General features: G+C 31.5%; 1 protein-coding gene across 1 annotated transcript; it reads right to left on the bottom strand.

Annotated features, from left to right (window-relative positions):
* Positions 1–7,173: 7,173 nt before the first annotated feature.
* Positions 7,174–15,108, bottom strand: LOC114379673 (MLO-like protein 6). Its single transcript, XM_028338365.1, has 15 exons — positions 14,982–15,108; positions 14,811–14,868; positions 14,444–14,700; positions 11,834–11,950; positions 11,617–11,677; positions 11,153–11,241; positions 10,557–10,631; positions 9,733–9,827; positions 9,524–9,573; positions 9,361–9,401; positions 9,107–9,280; positions 8,926–8,961; positions 8,579–8,646; positions 8,395–8,455; positions 7,174–7,873 (listed from the first exon to the last, which is right to left on the bottom strand). The coding sequence occupies exons 1-15, from the start codon at positions 15,099–15,101 to the stop codon at positions 7,448–7,450; spliced, it is 1,728 nt and encodes a 575-aa protein (XP_028194166.1). The 5' UTR covers positions 15,102–15,108; the 3' UTR covers positions 7,174–7,447.
* Between the last annotated feature and the right edge of the window lie 1,843 nt (positions 15,109–16,951).

Genomic DNA, 16,951 nt, shown 5'->3' with positions numbered 1-16,951 from the left:
CTCATGGTATGCTTTCTCAGCAGAGATAACAGGGGCGTATGAGGAAAGCATGAAATGGATCCTAGGATAAGGAACCAAGTTGGTTTGGAACTGTCACATCAACGTTTAGTGCTCCATCAAACCTCAACGAGGCAGTGAGGGATGAAATCACCTGTGAAACGAGACGGTTAAGGTTGGTGTAGGTAGGGAGTTCAATGTCAAGTGATCTCCTCCAAATGAAGTTTTGTAAGTTTTTCCATGTTTAGCACTATTCAAATTCTGCCTACAAGATGCTTGATTAAATGCTTCTGAAGATTTTTGCTTATTGTCTTAATCAAGTTGTCATTTCCCGCAAATTCATTTTGAATTCTAACATATTTGTAACAAACTTTGTAAGTGCTTTTGTGTTAGTTTCTGGATCTATTCTCAATCTGTATATAAGTTTCTTTTGTTCAATGAATAAGACAAAAACTTGTTTTGATCATCTTGTTCAATTTCTTTGCTTTCTTGTTCATAAGCTTTTCCTCTTTTCTTCTCGAGCAATAGCCTCTGCTTTTCCTTATCTCGATAGCTACTGCACCTAATGTGCAGATCTGTGCGTGGTGATTTTCTAGTTCAAGCTTGATTTGTGACATGGGATCAGAGCTCTTCAAAGAGCTCTGCTGCACAATCAAGAGAAGTTTCCGGAGCAATTTATCTTTTCTTCACCTCTGTTTTGAGTTTCATCTGGCTTTGATCTTCGATTGTGACAATGAGTGAAAGAGATACACACATCCCAGCCATAGACAGCTTCCTTTACTTGCATCCAAGCGAGAATCCCGCGGTTTCGCTTGTATCTCGAGTTCTTGATTCCACGAATTATCACTCATGGAGCAGATCAATGATGACTGCTTTGAGTGCCAAAAATAAACTTGAGTTTGTTGATGGAGGAGCAGCTGAGCCATTGAAAACTGACCAGACCTATGGAGCTTGGAAGAGGAGCAACAACATGGTAGTCTCATGGATTGTACATTCTGTGTCTATGACAATTAGACAAAGCATTCTATGGATGGATAAGGCTGAAGAGATCTGGAAAGATCTAAAATCCTGATATGCACAAAGCGATTTACTCAGGATTTCAGACCTTCAACAGGAAGCAGCTTCGATTAGACAAGGTAACCTCTCAGTTACAGAATATTTTACAAAACTACGCATAATATGGGATGAGTTAGAGAATTTTAGGCCTGATCCTACATGTACATGTAGTTCACGATGCACTTGTATAGCACTTAAAACTGTAGCACAGAGAAAACGAGAGGATCGGGCAATTCAGTTTCTTAGAGGTCTGAATGAGCAATTTGGAAATGTAAGATCACATGTACTTCTCATGGATCCACTTCCTGAGATTTCTAGAATTTTTTCCTATGTTGCACAGCCGGAGAGGCAGCTTGGAAATAGTTTGATAAATGTTAACAGCATAGAAATGAAACCCAGCCTGGTTAATGCAGCAAAACTGGTTTGCAATTATTGTGAAAGGACTGGACATACTAAAAGTGTATGTTATAAAAAACATGGCATGCCTTCGGGTAGTAATGAGAGGAACAGGATGAATAGCTTTAGAAATAATAAGATCTGCACTTACTGTGGGGAAACAGGCCATACAGTTGAGGTTTGCTATAAGAAACATGGATTTCCACCAGGTTTTAAGTTTTCTAATTCAAGGAGCAGTGCAAATAGCTTGGTGACAGGAGATGAAGCAATCACCAATGATCAAACACAGCAAATTGAGCCCAAAGAAATTCGATTTTCACCTGAGCAATACAAAGCTCTACTTGCCTTAATCCAGCAACCGAGTGAAGGGAATTCAGACAGTATGTCTAGTAGTTCAAAACAGATTGCCTCTTGTTCAGTTGATACAACACCAGTCCATGGTAAGCACCCATTCTTTGTGAATAACACATGCACACACTGCACTTGGGTCTTAGATTCAGGTGCAACAGACCATGTGTCGGCATCTCTTAGTTCTTTTAAATCATATACAAAATTGAATCCTCCAATCCTAGTTAAGCTTCCCAATGGTCACCATGTGTCAGCTACACATTCGGGTGATGTATGCATTTCTGACTCAATAGTTTTGTTTTCAGATCTATATGTTTCAGCTTTTTCTTTTAACTTGATCTCAATATCTAAGTTGGTTTCTACAAACCATTGCAAGCTCATTTTCTCCTCTGATTCATGTTTAATGTAGGATGCACTCACTCAAGCCAAGATTGGTATAGTTGAAATGAGAAATGGATTATACTATCTCACTCCAACCAGACTAGCCACTTGTAGTATTGAAATAGAAATTGTTCATCCAAATTGTACCATCATACCAATAGATCTATGGCATTCTAGATTAGGACACCTGTCTTTTGAAAGATTACAGAAAATGCAAGGCACTTATCCCTTTCTGAAATTCAATAAAGATTTAGTTTGCAATGCATGTCATTATGCTAAGCATAAAAGGCTTCCTTTTTTAAATAGCAGTACATATGCATCATGTAGTTTTGAAGTTTTACACATAGATATTTGGGGACCATGTGCAAAAACATCAATGCTAGGACATAGGTATTTTCTTACAGTGATTGATGATCACACACGATTCACTTGGACATTTTTTATGCATACCAAAGCTGAGGCTAGAAAACATATTCAGGATTTCATTATTTTAGTTCATAATCAATTTGATAGCAAAGTTAAAGTTATAAAAACTGATAATAGGGTAGAATTTCTTATGAATGATTTTTATAGCTCAAAAGGTATTATGCATCAAACCACATGTGTTGAAACACCTGAGCAAAACGGAATTATAGAAAGAAAGCACCATCATTTATTGAATGTAACAAGGGCCCTTCTATTTCAAGCAGATTTGCCTCATAGTTTCTGGTCATTTGCTTTGACTCATGCAACTCATTTAATTAATTGCATACCTACTCCCTTTTTGAAAGATGCATCTCCATATGAAATACTTTTTGGAAAACCATGTGATATATCAAATCTTAAAGTTTTTGGATGCCTATGTTACATTTCCACACTGTCAGCCAATAGGAAGAAGCTGGACCCAAAAGGCCATCCATATGTGTTTCTAGGCTTTCAACCAAATACAAAAGGATTTTTAGTTTACAATCTCCACACAAATGATTTAACAACATCCAGAAATGTGGTTTTCTATGAAAATCATTTTCCTTTGCATCATACAACCAAAGAAATTGAAACACAGCCAATACCACCTATAGTTTCTCCTACACCATTCCAGTCTGAACAATATTCATTTGATACACCTGCTTTTAACCCCTCAAATACCTCTATGCCATCTGAACCAGTCCTGCGGAGGTCAACAAGAGATAGGAAAACCCTTACATTCCTTACTGATTACCACACATTTCTCAATTCAACTAATACACTCAATCCAATATCAGCTTCAGTGATGCATCCAGGCAAGAGTTCTGTAACTCATCCTCATGATTCAGTTTTGTCCTATTCTAGATTGTCTCCATCCCACAAACATTTTGCCTTATCCATCTCCACAACTGTTGAACCAAAGACATACACTGAAGCATCTCAGCATGATTGCTGGTTTAAGGCAATGAAAGCTGAGTTAGAAGCTCTCCAATTGAATAATACATGGACTCTGACAGAATTACCACATAACAAGAAAGCAATAGGTTGCAAGTGGGTTTACAAGGTTAAATATCATGCAGATGGATCCATTGAGAGGTACAAGGCCTGATTAGTAGCTAAAGGATATACACAAATGGAGGGGCTAGATTTCTTGGACACATTTTCTCCAGTTGCCAAACTTACTACTGTCAGGTTGGTTTTGGCCTTAGCTGCCATAAATGGCTGGCATCTTAGGCAATTAGATGTAAATAATGCCTTTCTTCATGGGGAATTGAATGAGGAGGTTTATATGCAATTTCCACCAGGAATGGTAGTCCCTCATTCCAATCAAGTATGTCGATTAAACAGATCACTCTATTACCTTAAGCAAGCTAGTAGACAGTGGTTTCATAGATTGTCTACCCTTCTTCTGAATAATGGGTTTACTCAAGCATCATCAGACCATTCCTTGTTCTTTTCCTTCAATAATGAGAGTTTTACAGCAATCCTAGTCTATGTAGATGACATAGTTCTAATTGGGAATGACATTAAAAGAATCAATCAGATCACTTCATTACTAGATGTTGTTTTCAAGATTAAGGATCTAGGTAATTTGAAGTTCTTCCTTGGAATTGAAGTGGCTCGATCTCCTCAAGGCATCCACTTATGCCAAAGAAAGTATACTCTAGATATTCTCTCTGATTCTGGTATGTTAGCTTGTCATCCAGCTGCTACACCAATGGATTGTACTACTCATCTTCAAAGCCAAGGTGACCCCCTGCCAGCTACAGCTGCTTCTTCCTATCGAAGATTAATTGGCAGACTTATATACTTAACTAATACCAGGCCAGACATTTCCTATGTTGTCCAACAACTTAGTCAATTCATGAATGTCCCAACCATAGATCACCAGAAGGTTGCCTCGCGAGTTTTGCGATATCTGAAAGGATCACCAGGACAGGGCCTATTCTACCCAGCTTCAGGATCCATTCATATTCAAGCCTTTAGCGACTCTGATTGGGCTGGATGTCGTGATACCAGGCGCTCCATTACTGGTTACTCAATTTTTCTAGGAAATTCTCTCATTTCATGGAAATCTAAGAAACAATCGACTGTTTCCCGTAGCTCATCTGAGGCAAAGTATCGAGCACTAGCAGCAACTACTTGTGAGATCCAATGGCTCACTTATCTCCTCCTGGAGTTTCGCATTTCATTTAATCAACCAACAAACATCTTCTGTGATAATAATTCAGCAATCCAAATTGCTTCCAACCAAGTATTCCATGAGAGAACTAAGCACATTGAATTGGATTGTCACATGGTTAGGGAGAAATGTTTGAGTGGTCTTTTGAAATTGTTACCAGTCCGGTCCTCTATGCAGCTAGCCGATGCATTTACCAAAGCCTTGCAGCCAGCTTCATTCAAATTCATGATTTCCAAGCTGGGAATGATGAACATCTATTCCCAGTTTGAGGGGGGCTCTTAATCAAGCTGTCATTTCCCGCCAAATTCATTTTGAACTCTAACAGATTTGTAACAAACTTTGTAACTGTTTTTGTGTTAGTTTATGTATCTATTCTTAATCTGTATATAAGTTCCTTTTGTTCAATGAATAAGACAGAAGCTTGTTTTGATCATCTTGCTCAATTTCTTTGTTTTCTTGTTCATAAGTTTTTCCTCTTTTCTTCTCGAGCAATAGCCTCTGCTTTTCTTTATCTCGATAGCTACTGCACCTAATGTGCAGATCTGTGCGTGGTGATTTTCTAGTTCAAGCTTGATTTGTGACATATTGTTTGACTTGTTTTTATGATTTTAACTTCTGCCATGTGTGGTGGTTAAACATTGTTCATTTGTTAGCTTCTGTCATAAGTGGTTAAGCCTTAGTTATTGTTGATTCACTAAGTGTTTGTGAAAAGTCCTTATAGAAGACAAATTTTGTGATTCTTCTATTTTGTTGATGTAAGCTTATGTCTGTGATGATTAAGCATTGTTTAAGCTTTTGCCATAGATGGTTAGCATTGAATCGTTGTTTTGCTTTTGCTCTTGATGGTTAAGCATCATTGCTTCTCCCAAGTGGTTAAACTTTGAAGTATAGTTTCTGCTTGGTGGTTAAGGTTTGATAGTTTCTTGGATTGATGATTTGAGCTCTTGTCAAATGACCTTGTTGCTGATTCGCTTGATGGTTAAACTTTGATACTTGCTTTGAACTCTTAGAAGAAGATTAAGAAAGTCGAAGTTGGTCAAAGATTTTTAGAAGTTTCTGTTTTTGACTGATGTATTTCTGGCATGTTTAACTATATTTTAAGTTTTCAATTTTTTTTTTCATTTTCTTTGATGTTGATGTATTGTCTTCTCCAAGCTGAAAGTGTTTGTGGGGGCATTAGAGATAAAATTAGGTTAGTTAGTTACAAATTAGTTATTAGTTTAGTTTGTTACAATTTAGATTTAGTTTAGTTAGTTACAAATTAGTTACAAGTTTAACTATATAAGACCCAATGTATTCATGTAAAAATTGATTTTTACTCATTTTGATCATTATCCAAATTAATATTGAGTTTCTATTTTCTCTCTTTTCTATCTCTCTACAATGAATTTTAACATGATCAAATGAGTTCTCACCCTTAGTGACAGATCGAGATTCGTCTGTGTGGTTGATGTTTAATTGTGATTATATAGATTTGCAATGAGTAATATTATTCTCTATCTGCTTTTTTTTTTTTGTTTGCTTGAGAAGCATTTGTTAAAGAACGTTTCAATTATTTCCTAAGATATGTCAAATAGTGTTTTAACTTTTTGTTCTCTGCTTGATGAGGTGAACTATGCAATAGCCTTACATAACAATTTCCAGAAGATTTCACTTGCTATGAATATATATGAAGTCCTATCCTCTCTCGCAAGCTTTACTAGTGAACTCAACAGAAATAGGTAATTATATTCCAACCTTGCTGCCATAGATGAACAAATTAAAAGGCAATTCATCAAGCAGACAGTGTGAGAAGAAAAATTAATTAATTAAGGAGACTTGGAATCAAGCACACTCTCTTTCTCGCTCTTTGTTGTATGTCCCGTACTTTTCCGCCTCCATTTTTAGTTTATTTTTCTCTAAAATACAAATGTAATTAATAGTGTATTAGGTTTTAAGTTTTATAAGTTGAAAGAGATATATACATAGTTAATCGGACAGTCTATAGCCTCTCAATTGTTAAATCTTTTATGGACACTTGCTGATCAAACAATACTTTCTGGGACAATCCGCAACCCCTCAAGAACATATCCTGAAGGACAAACAATTACTCAGTTAGATTATTCATAACTCCTCAAGCGCATAATCACAGATTTCAGCAAGACAACAAAAAAGATATTAACATCCTAGATCTTTAAATATAGGAAATAGGAAGTCCATGACGAGTAGCTTTCTTAGCTAAATATTGGATATATTAGTTTTTTTATTAGAATGTTAGTGGGTGGGTTCAAATCCACCACCTCTCCCTCCTTCTCTCTTCAACCTTTAAATTCCCCTTACAACCACTAAGTCAACCTTACTCCAATATCTACTTGAACCAAGCCTTACACTTACTTGAAAACAATAAGTTCCTCTCTACACCTTCAGGTGAAAAAGAAATCCAATTGTAGTTTGTTCCTTTAGTTACAACACTAGTTCACATTCAAATTACATCTTAACAAAAATTCTGACTTTTGGAATGATTTGCTAAGGGGAACACCTGCAACTATGTGTATAAATAATATATTACAAAATATTCAATGCCTTGAAAGATCTACACACTAGGTGAGATGCTACTAAAATCAACATCACCTTTGTCATTTTGACATTTAATAAAACGTGTAGTCATTCTTTATTATCAAAAGAAAATTCCTTGCCATGTTCGATATCAATCTCGCGTTGAGGCAGACTTAAACCCACAAGGGTAGAGCTGGGCTCATCAACCTTTTCAGCATGATCATAGGCCTGGTGACCCATTTCCATTTCATGGTGGTGAATAGAAGAACTAGTAGCATTGACCTCATAAGAAAGATTTGCCTCAAAATCGAACCTTATTGGAGACGAGGGATAAGGGGCCATTTCACTATGGTAGCGGCGTAGGAAATTAACCTGAGACTTAGGGTGGTTCGGGGTCGTGGGCCTGGTTGATGAAGGAGTCTGCAATCGCAATCCACGGTTCTGTTTTACGTTCTTCTTCGCTGTGTGGTGCCACTTTCTTAGAGCTGTGGCTACTCTTTTGTTAAAAATGGTTGGCTTCATTGTTGAACCCATCTGTTCTCACCCACAACCAAGCAAATTTTATTCATTTTTAAATCTTGTTTGAGAAGCTTTAAATTAAAAAAATGTTCATAAAGATCTTCTTTTAATAACTATTAGATCGGATATATTGGACACTCTAAAAATTGTTATATGAAAAAAAACAAGTTAGATAAAGTAAGTTCACTAGTTCGACTAAAATAAGAAAATGCAAACATGAACTACACGCGAAGTTTGGTTTTATCTACATGTAATCGAATTTAATTAGAATTAATAGTTGTTTACATTTTAATCAAACGCGAATAAACATATAGGATAGGATTATTGATTTTTGTAAAAAAAAATTCAAAAGTTATATTGAGAATATTTTTTAATTAATAGACAATCTAAAAAATTTGATACCGATAATTCATAATAATTAAACTCTATATATGATTACTTTGATGAATAAAGAGGAAAATTTTATAAGAAAATCAAAAGGAAAAATGAAATAAATAGTAAATTATTTGTGGAACAATTGATATTTATTAAACTACCTGTGTCACGAGAGCATAGAGAGGAAGGGTCACGTAGCTGCAAAGGAATTGAACGAAGATCCTGGCACATCATCCAAGTTAAATTGTTAATGTATATATACAGTTAACTTGAGACTAATACTGGTTAAGTTTTTTAATACGAGTTAAACAAGTATAAATCTAGAAAACGGGACGACACACGTACCCCATTGAGATTCTGATCACCACGCCCTGTTTTTGGGAATGGAAACAGGATTTCATCATAAATTGAAGCTGAAATACATAAAAGAAAAAAGTTCTATCACTCATATAAGTAATTAAACGCAAATAAAAAACAAGATAGTGTCATGCATCAAGGGTAAAAAATGCACTCGAACAGAAATATAGTAAAAGCATTTGTTCGGATAACAATTGCACTCACAAGTCCTGATCACGTAGAAATCAATATAGCAACAGTATTTAAGTATTTTTTAACATTGGAAAGTTTCGTTTTTGATATAATTACAAGAGTAGTAGCATATAACTGAAATTTAATTATTTTGCAGGACTTACCGCAGCCCATGAAAAGAAAGCAAGCTGAAAAGCATTCTGTTGTCAGAAAAGAGACATGTATAACTTGGATTAGTAATTAACAGTGATGAGAGGAAATTAAGATTTTTCATTTTGACAAATAAATGAATGCATTGATTCATGTTATATTGTTATTGCTTTGAAAGAGGTATAAAACACACACCTGAAAGAGCACGAAATTAATGAGGTAGAGAATAAGTCGAGGTTTGTTAAACCAGAAGAGGTCATCCCCAGGTTGCACCAGTGGCACTCCCTTTACAACTTCTCCTCGTTGTTGAATTCTTTGACCCATCTTTGTTATTATCACTTGCAGCTTGGTTCCAACTAATAGAACAATCTACATTTTGTGGACATTATAATTATAATTAGAAAAAAGAAATATATCATTAGTTAACATAAGTCATTGCATGTGCTTACAATCAAAGGAGCAAATGGCAGCCACAGATAAGAGTACCAGCCTGTCCATATATACAAACGATGTACGGAAATTTAGGTATATATGTAGAGTTGTATACACTTAATAATTATCAATAAAGTGATTTAGCTTAGTGATTTATTATAATAAGATATATTCCCTTACCGTGAGTGTTAAACAGGAGAAAAAGCACTGTGATGAACCAGATTGGAGGACTAAAAATTTAGAAAGAGAGCAATTAATTATACTATAAATGTGTAAATCAAATTATGACATGTGTTATTTTAAAAAAAAATGGTTATTATTTATATAGCAGTTGGAAAATTCGAAAAAAAAAAAACATAAACATAGAGGGCGAGAATTAAGCACAAAACCTGATTTCAACGACCACTTTGAAGTCCTCTTCCAGAGATCTTTTGATATATTTCCGAAAGTTGAATTTCTGGTGACTTTGAGGCCCCAAATGTGCCTAAACCCAATTAAAGTTATATTTCGTCAAGAATACATTTCGAAGAGTTTATACAAATTCATTTGGACCCTTGAAAGAAATTTATAACTTTTTCATATTTTTGAAATTTATTTCAATAAATTTCATAAAAGAATTAAAATAGTTTCCACGTGTTAAGTTTATAATGATATAATCTGTTGCAATAAACTTACTAAATAAAAAACACTTGAGTAAATTATTTATTCAAATAGCAGGCACACCTTAAACGATTAATGTATGTCTAATATATAACGGCCGGGCAAATTACATTTGCATATCATAAATATTTCACTTGACATCCTTTATTTTTCTGACCATATGCATACCCCCTAATTTAATAAATAGGGGGAGTAACTCATAAACTAGGGTAGATATGTATTAAGGATACACGAGATATTTATTGTTATATAAATTGAAAGAAGGTTGTGTAAGGTTAAAAAAAAAACATAATTGGACTTAAGTTCTAGGGGTGTGAATATAATTCGTTTATTAAAACTAAATTTATTTGGGCATGTTTATTTTATAGGTGAAAATAATATACATGAAATTTCATAAAGTTAAATTTGAAATAATCGATCTACTATATAGTTTTTTAAGAAAAATTCTTGCTTTATTCTAAAAATAAAAAGTGGCATACCATTATACCAACCAAGTATCAATCAATAATCAGAGAAATGGTAGGTGAAATTGGTAAGGGTGTAATGTGATTACCATCATAAATCCATGTCTCAATGTCAAGTAATCTACTTTAGGAACTGACTGTACAAACTGTCTGAAGAAACAAACCTGTTACAACAATAAGCAAAAAAATGTAATATGCGACACATTCTTATATTTAAAAAATGAAAAAAAAATCTCATTTATAAAACTTGCGGAAATTAGAAACTTCTGTTAGCTCTGTTACAATGGTAATTTAACAAGCAAGAATGGTCCAACTGATATAAATATGAGATATCATATATAGGGACAGGAAATAGGAGCGCGCAGTACTTAGAAGCAGCGTCACTACGCTGAAAATGTTTCCAACTTGCCTGTCTATACCGTTATTTGACTTATTTCTTTCCCATCTTCTAGGAACTGCTACGCATTTCAATTTTGTCCTTTTATAAGTTTAGGGCATTGTCATATTAGTAGAACATGAATGATATGATTTTCAGCATTTGAGCTATATACTGAGTTTTCATCACTTAGTTGATTTGTTTAAAAAAAATTATACTTTTTATTATTAGTATATAGTCTTTGATATTGATTTTTTTTATAGATACACGCACTCGGGAAAAAAAAACATATGAATAGGTATGACTTACAATCCAAACAAGGACTGTATTTTGGGTCCAAAAACTCAAATGTCTTCTTCCAAACGATGTCTCTCTCGCAAATCGAAATCGTTCAGGATCTGTGGTAAATAACAACACATAATGTTGCACTCATAAATGTGAGATTACAAACCTTATATTCATTGCTTATCAAATTATATAAATTAAGAAATATTTAATTAATGTAAAAATATTGTTATACTTTAATTAAAAATGGCTTTATTATTAATTAATGGCAGTTAAGAGAGAGAGAGAGGGAGAGGAGAGAGAAGTATTAGTAAAAGATAGAGTTTGATAGGTGAAAAGTGAGGATGTGATTAACAAAAAAATTTAACCTAGGTCTTAAAGGTTTAAAACAATAAATGTTTCGGAACGAAAAAGGAAGTGAAAGACATTAACGTTTTTGAAAAAAAAAAACGAGTACATTTATATATTGGCATATGCAGACGACTAACCATGTGAAAATTGGTACTCTGCTGTCTTGGTTTCCACTTCCCACCGTTTCCATCTTCTCATCTATTTGTAGCAAATAATTCAAGAAAATAAGTAATTAACTCAGATGTATCCAAAGAGGTATATATACAAGTTGTTAAGGAATATATATATATATATATATATATATATATATATATATATATATATATATATATATATATATATATTCTTAATTACCTTTGCTCTACCCAGAGCTAGAGTGAGTATGCAGTAAAGAACATGAAACACAGCCAGCACGAAGATAAATATATGGAGTTGATGAATGGCCTCGGATGAGACAAACGGGACTTTACCCTACGCATTTATACAATAAAAACTACATTAGCTAGGACCCGCTAAATAAATTAATTTTCTTAACCCTGAATAAGAAAATATATGTAGTTAGATTTAGGGGTGAGTATAACCCGGATCATCCTACTAATTCAGCCCGATTCAAGGTTGATTTTGGTATGTAGAGTTTTGAAATTAGATCCAATGTATTTTGTGAAAAAGTTCAAATTATTTTTTAAATCATTTCAATATGATTCAGTGTCTTATATAGTTATATTCTTTTAAAAACTATATTTTTTTAATAATTGTATATTAATAATAAAATAATTTATTTAATAGATAATTTTTTAATAACATAACATTATATTTATAATTATATTATTTGTTTTAACTATATTGTAATATGTACTTTAATTTAATTTTTATACTTGTTTTATTATACAATTTAACTTTAAATATTGTTATGATTGACATATATTACATTCAAAAGTTAGGGTCTTATTCCTTATATTTTGAGTCTTGATTGGATTGGATTCAAATAAATAATCATATCAAAGTTTAAGGTCAGTTAAGAACAAAGATAAATTTGTCTAAACTTATTCTTTGCTTATCCCTAATTGGATTAAAGAATTAAAATTTAGAACAAAGGTAAAAATGACTAGCTTTAAATGGAACGAATGAAATGTGAGTCTCTCTCAATTACAATATTTTCCCTCTTTTCAACCTGTCGATACATGCTTCGTGATTAAGATAAAGTTTAAAAGTGTTCATAAATTAAGAAACGTTAACAAAAAAGTTAATAACAAGTTGAATAGAATAACTACTTGAAATAAAAAAATAAATTATATTTGATCAAGAGGTATAATATTGTATTTATACTATCTTTTTTATGCGTTTTGATTGATTGGAGGTTTTGTAGATGTGTTTCATAACATTCTTTTAATAACTATCTTATATGAATTTTTTTAGAATATTATTTTCTTTGATACTTTTTTTAAATATTCTTTTTATGATTGATTAAATTTCATTAAAAATTATTTTTTTTTAGGTTTCATTTCTTATTTAATAATTTTTTCTCTTGATTTGCATTAAATAAAAAATAAAATTATTAAAATTGATGATTTTTAATAAATTTTAATGAATCATGAAAGAGTCTTTGAGAAAGTATTAGAGAAAATATGGTTAATATTTCTCTATTTTTTTTTAATATGAGTCCCTTAAGCTTTGACAAGGATTCACATGATGGATTCTCTTCAAACCAAAAATGAATTAATGTATAAAACTCAAAACATTATTAATTAATTAATAATTAATGTTGGATATTTCTAACCCTGTATTTACGGCAAAGAACAATGGCCATTCCTTTGTCTAGTTGAAAATTTTCCGCGAGTGCATTTCTACCTAACAAACTAATTCGTACATGGAGAGGTCAATATCATAGTACTATAATTAAGTTGGGGAGAAATATTTTTCTCTTGTCAATTATCATTACTACAACTCTTGTAATATAGGAAGTTAACAACACATCACATAAGACAAAAGAATTATAGTAAACTCAAATAGATATTGGTTTTAATTTCTAGCTAGAGTGCCAAAAGAAACGGAAGCAGAATAGTATATAAATTTGTGGAAGTTTCTCTATTAGTATTTTTTTTGACATATTATTTTCATTGTTTTATTATTATTGATAGAAATGTATTGAAACAAAATTTTGTGATTTTTTTCTAATAATGGACTATATTTGTAATTTTTAATAAATTTAAGGCATACCAAAAATGTGTTATATATATATATATATATATATATATATATTAAAAATGTTAGAGCATGTTATTTTTCAACAATACACCAAATATTAGTAACACGATTTTTATTATTTTTAGGTCGAAATATAGTTTTAGTCATTTAAATTTAGATAATTATTTTTTTAGTCCTTCAAAAATAAAATTATTTTTAGTTGTTCATTGTGTTTATAGTTTAACAATTTTTGATATTTTTAATTGTCAAAATTATTTTTTAAAATGATTTTGGTAATTTTAAATTGCTAAAATATTTGATTCATATGAATTGGTGTATAGTCTTTTTACATATTTTGATGGTTTTAAAGAAGGAATAAAAACATAAATGTTGAATTCTGCTGATTTTAAATTACTATAAATCATTTTCTAAGAAATTAAATTAAAAAAATTGGTGGTGAGAAGCAACCACAAATTATAACACCATTAATACAAAGAAATAAAAAGATTAAAATTAATTTTTAAAAAATTTGAGAGACTAATAAAAATAATTTTTTTGAATGACTAAAAAATAATTATTCAAATTTAAACAAGTCTTATTTTTAATACATTATATTATTAGTTAAAATTTATTATAAAATTAGAATAAAAATTATTTGAGAAAAAAAACATTTTTTAATAAATTTCAATTAGTAATCAATATATTCAAAAAGAATGAGTAGTTATCAATGTTTGAAAACGTATAACATACATGAAGAGGATCTTGACCCTACATACATACCTGGGCTGCGCACTTGTCCCTTGCACCCAAGGCTAAAATGCGCCGGTGACTCTCGTCATCGGAACTGAGAATCGCCGCTAGTAATCTCTGGCCATTGGTTTCGTCATCATCATGATCTAATGGGGGCGTGCTGTGTTTCACTCTTTTGGTACTGCAGGGGTGAAATGTTCCGGCAACCTTTTCTGATATGCATATCCTCGATATTAGACCTTGTCCTACCGTTAGGAGCAATGATATGAACCCCAACAACATAAGCTCTGCATGCATGCATGTAATCCAACCATATATCAAGTTAATTATTTTTCACTAAGCTTTAATTTGTCACTTAAACAAGCTAATTAATTGTTTCATATATACTCAAACTAACCTGATTTGATCTTTTCAAGTGACTCGTATAGAGCTCTTTTGTGCTTCTGCTTAAACCACTTCTCGCATGAACATATATACACATGGTGGTGCAAGTATATTATATTAATATTGATCGTTAAAATTAAACACTTACACATGTAATTAACTGATATATGTATTCAATATATACCTTTCCTATGACATGGAAGATGTGCTCAATGGTGATAGATATGGAGAGCAAAACAAAGCAAACAACGGCTATAGCCCAAGTAGGCGTTTCGTCTAAATTTCTTCCTCCACTTCCTCCCATGCTTAGCTTCTTTAGTTGCTACCAATATGATTCTTTTTTTATATTATTATTATTATTGTTATTCCTTTGACTCTAGGTGTATAAATAGATAAGAGATGGGTGAGGGGGGGACCAAAATTAGAAACTCAGCTAGCTAGCTCCCCGTATTGAACGGGTCATAATGTGATATCTATATATTCTAATAGTGGGGTTACGTACTTGGAGTGAGGTTCGAACAAAGAAGGTCATTAATTAATTTCATTGTTTATTGTACTTATAACAATGTTAATAAGGAAGAATCAAATAATCCAGTTTGCTCTTCACTAAACGGACATATATAAAGCTTTTGACTTGACGCATATATGAACGGAAAGATATTTTGTTTTGGAGTAAATATTGGTTATGATACAACTCAGATACTAAAATATGACTATATGAGAGATCAGATCAGTAACCAATATAAGTGATGATGTGGTGTAACAAAATAGAGAGAAATACAAATATAAAAAAAAAAACTAAAACAGGAGTATTTGGTTGACTTTTATTGTTATATCACCAAGAGATTTGACTTGAGATATGTGTATACTTTTTTTTATAATGAGTATGATATTTAATTTTTTATTTATAAATATATAATGAGTATGATATTTAATTTTTTATTTATAAATATTAAAGTGTTGTTACTGTCAATAAAATCTTTAAGATATCTTCATAATTTTTATTTCATTTAATAATATTAATTTTATTTTATATTTCTTTTTTTTTTCTATTTCTCTCTCTAGTATATAGAAATTTTTATATAAATTTTAAGTGATTTGGATAGAAAGTGGAGAGATATTGTTTGCGATTATGATTAGGTTATTTGAATAATCTAACCATAACCATTTCAATAACTAGATATAGCAAGTGGAAATTATAACCAAATCAAAATTGGCTTTAAATTCCATAACCAGTTTTGGTTTAGTATAAAACAGGTTTTATATTTAATTTTTTTGTTATATATCTAAAATGAGTTATAGTTAAAATCAGTTATAGGAAAAATCGGTTGGAAAATAAATAAAAATATCAATTTTTAAAATTGATTTTATACTAGCTTAGTACACTTTTACAACCAGTTTTATGTTTTAATAATTGTTTTATGTTTAATTAAAATTAATTTTAAAGGTTAAAAATTGGTTTTTAAATACCAAAACAAATTATTGTTTAAATTAGCAGTTTTAATTTATTCTAATTTTTTTTTAAAAAAAAAAAAAGAGGATACTATGTAATTATTTTTTAATATTGTCAGTATTTTTATTTTTGTTCCATGTAAAATGAAAGAGTAGAATTAAATAGATGAATTTGTATTAGTATAATTTGAAACTGAGAATATTAATATATATATATATATATATATATATATATATAATCGTTTTTTAATTAGTGGATAATTAATGATAAAATCCTTTATATTATAAGTGTATTTTTTTCTCTACTTTTTTATCGTTTTTTTTAACCTTTTGATTGATGACTAGACTATACTCTTATCACTAACTTGAGTATTAATTTATCATATTAAATACCAAAAAGTTAGTACAAGTTGTCTATCTATTAAATTACTAGAATGACGTGGAGAATTAATTGGATATGCAGATTCTTCAAATGAGAAATACATGCCGAATTATCTATAAAAAAAAAAAACAAAAAGGGTACGCCGTATATATGGTAGCTGGATGGCCAAGAAACGTCTTTTGTTCAGCCTTGGAGATATATGCTTTGGAGGCGAAGAAACTAATAAGGAGCTTATTTTCAAGGGTAGCTGGACCATTTCAATCAGGCTTCGTCAACTTGTCATTGATATAGCAAACCAGACCTTAATCCAAATTTAAAAG

This window comes from Glycine soja, chromosome 12 (assembly GCF_004193775.1).
Source record: "Glycine soja cultivar W05 chromosome 12, ASM419377v2, whole genome shotgun sequence".
In the NCBI taxonomy this organism is placed as follows: Eukaryota; Viridiplantae; Streptophyta; class Magnoliopsida; order Fabales; family Fabaceae; genus Glycine; species Glycine soja.
This window is presented reverse-complemented; position numbering and strand designations above follow the sequence as displayed.

What these genes read in the sequence shown, in the direction of transcription:
- LOC114379673 (XM_028338365.1), bottom strand. Translation starts at nt 15,101, where the DNA reads ATGGGAGGAAGTGGAGGAAGAAATTTAGACGAAACGCCTACTTGGGCT. An exon ending in TGAGACATGGATTTATGATG is followed by an intron (nt 9,828 to 10,556) that starts GTAATCACATTA and finishes AATTGGGTTTAG; the next exon opens with GCACATTTGGGGCCTCAAAG. An exon ending in GTGATCAGAATCTCAATGGG is followed by an intron (nt 8,456 to 8,578) that starts GTACGTGTGTCG and finishes ATGATGTGCCAG; the next exon opens with GATCTTCGTTCAATTCCTTT.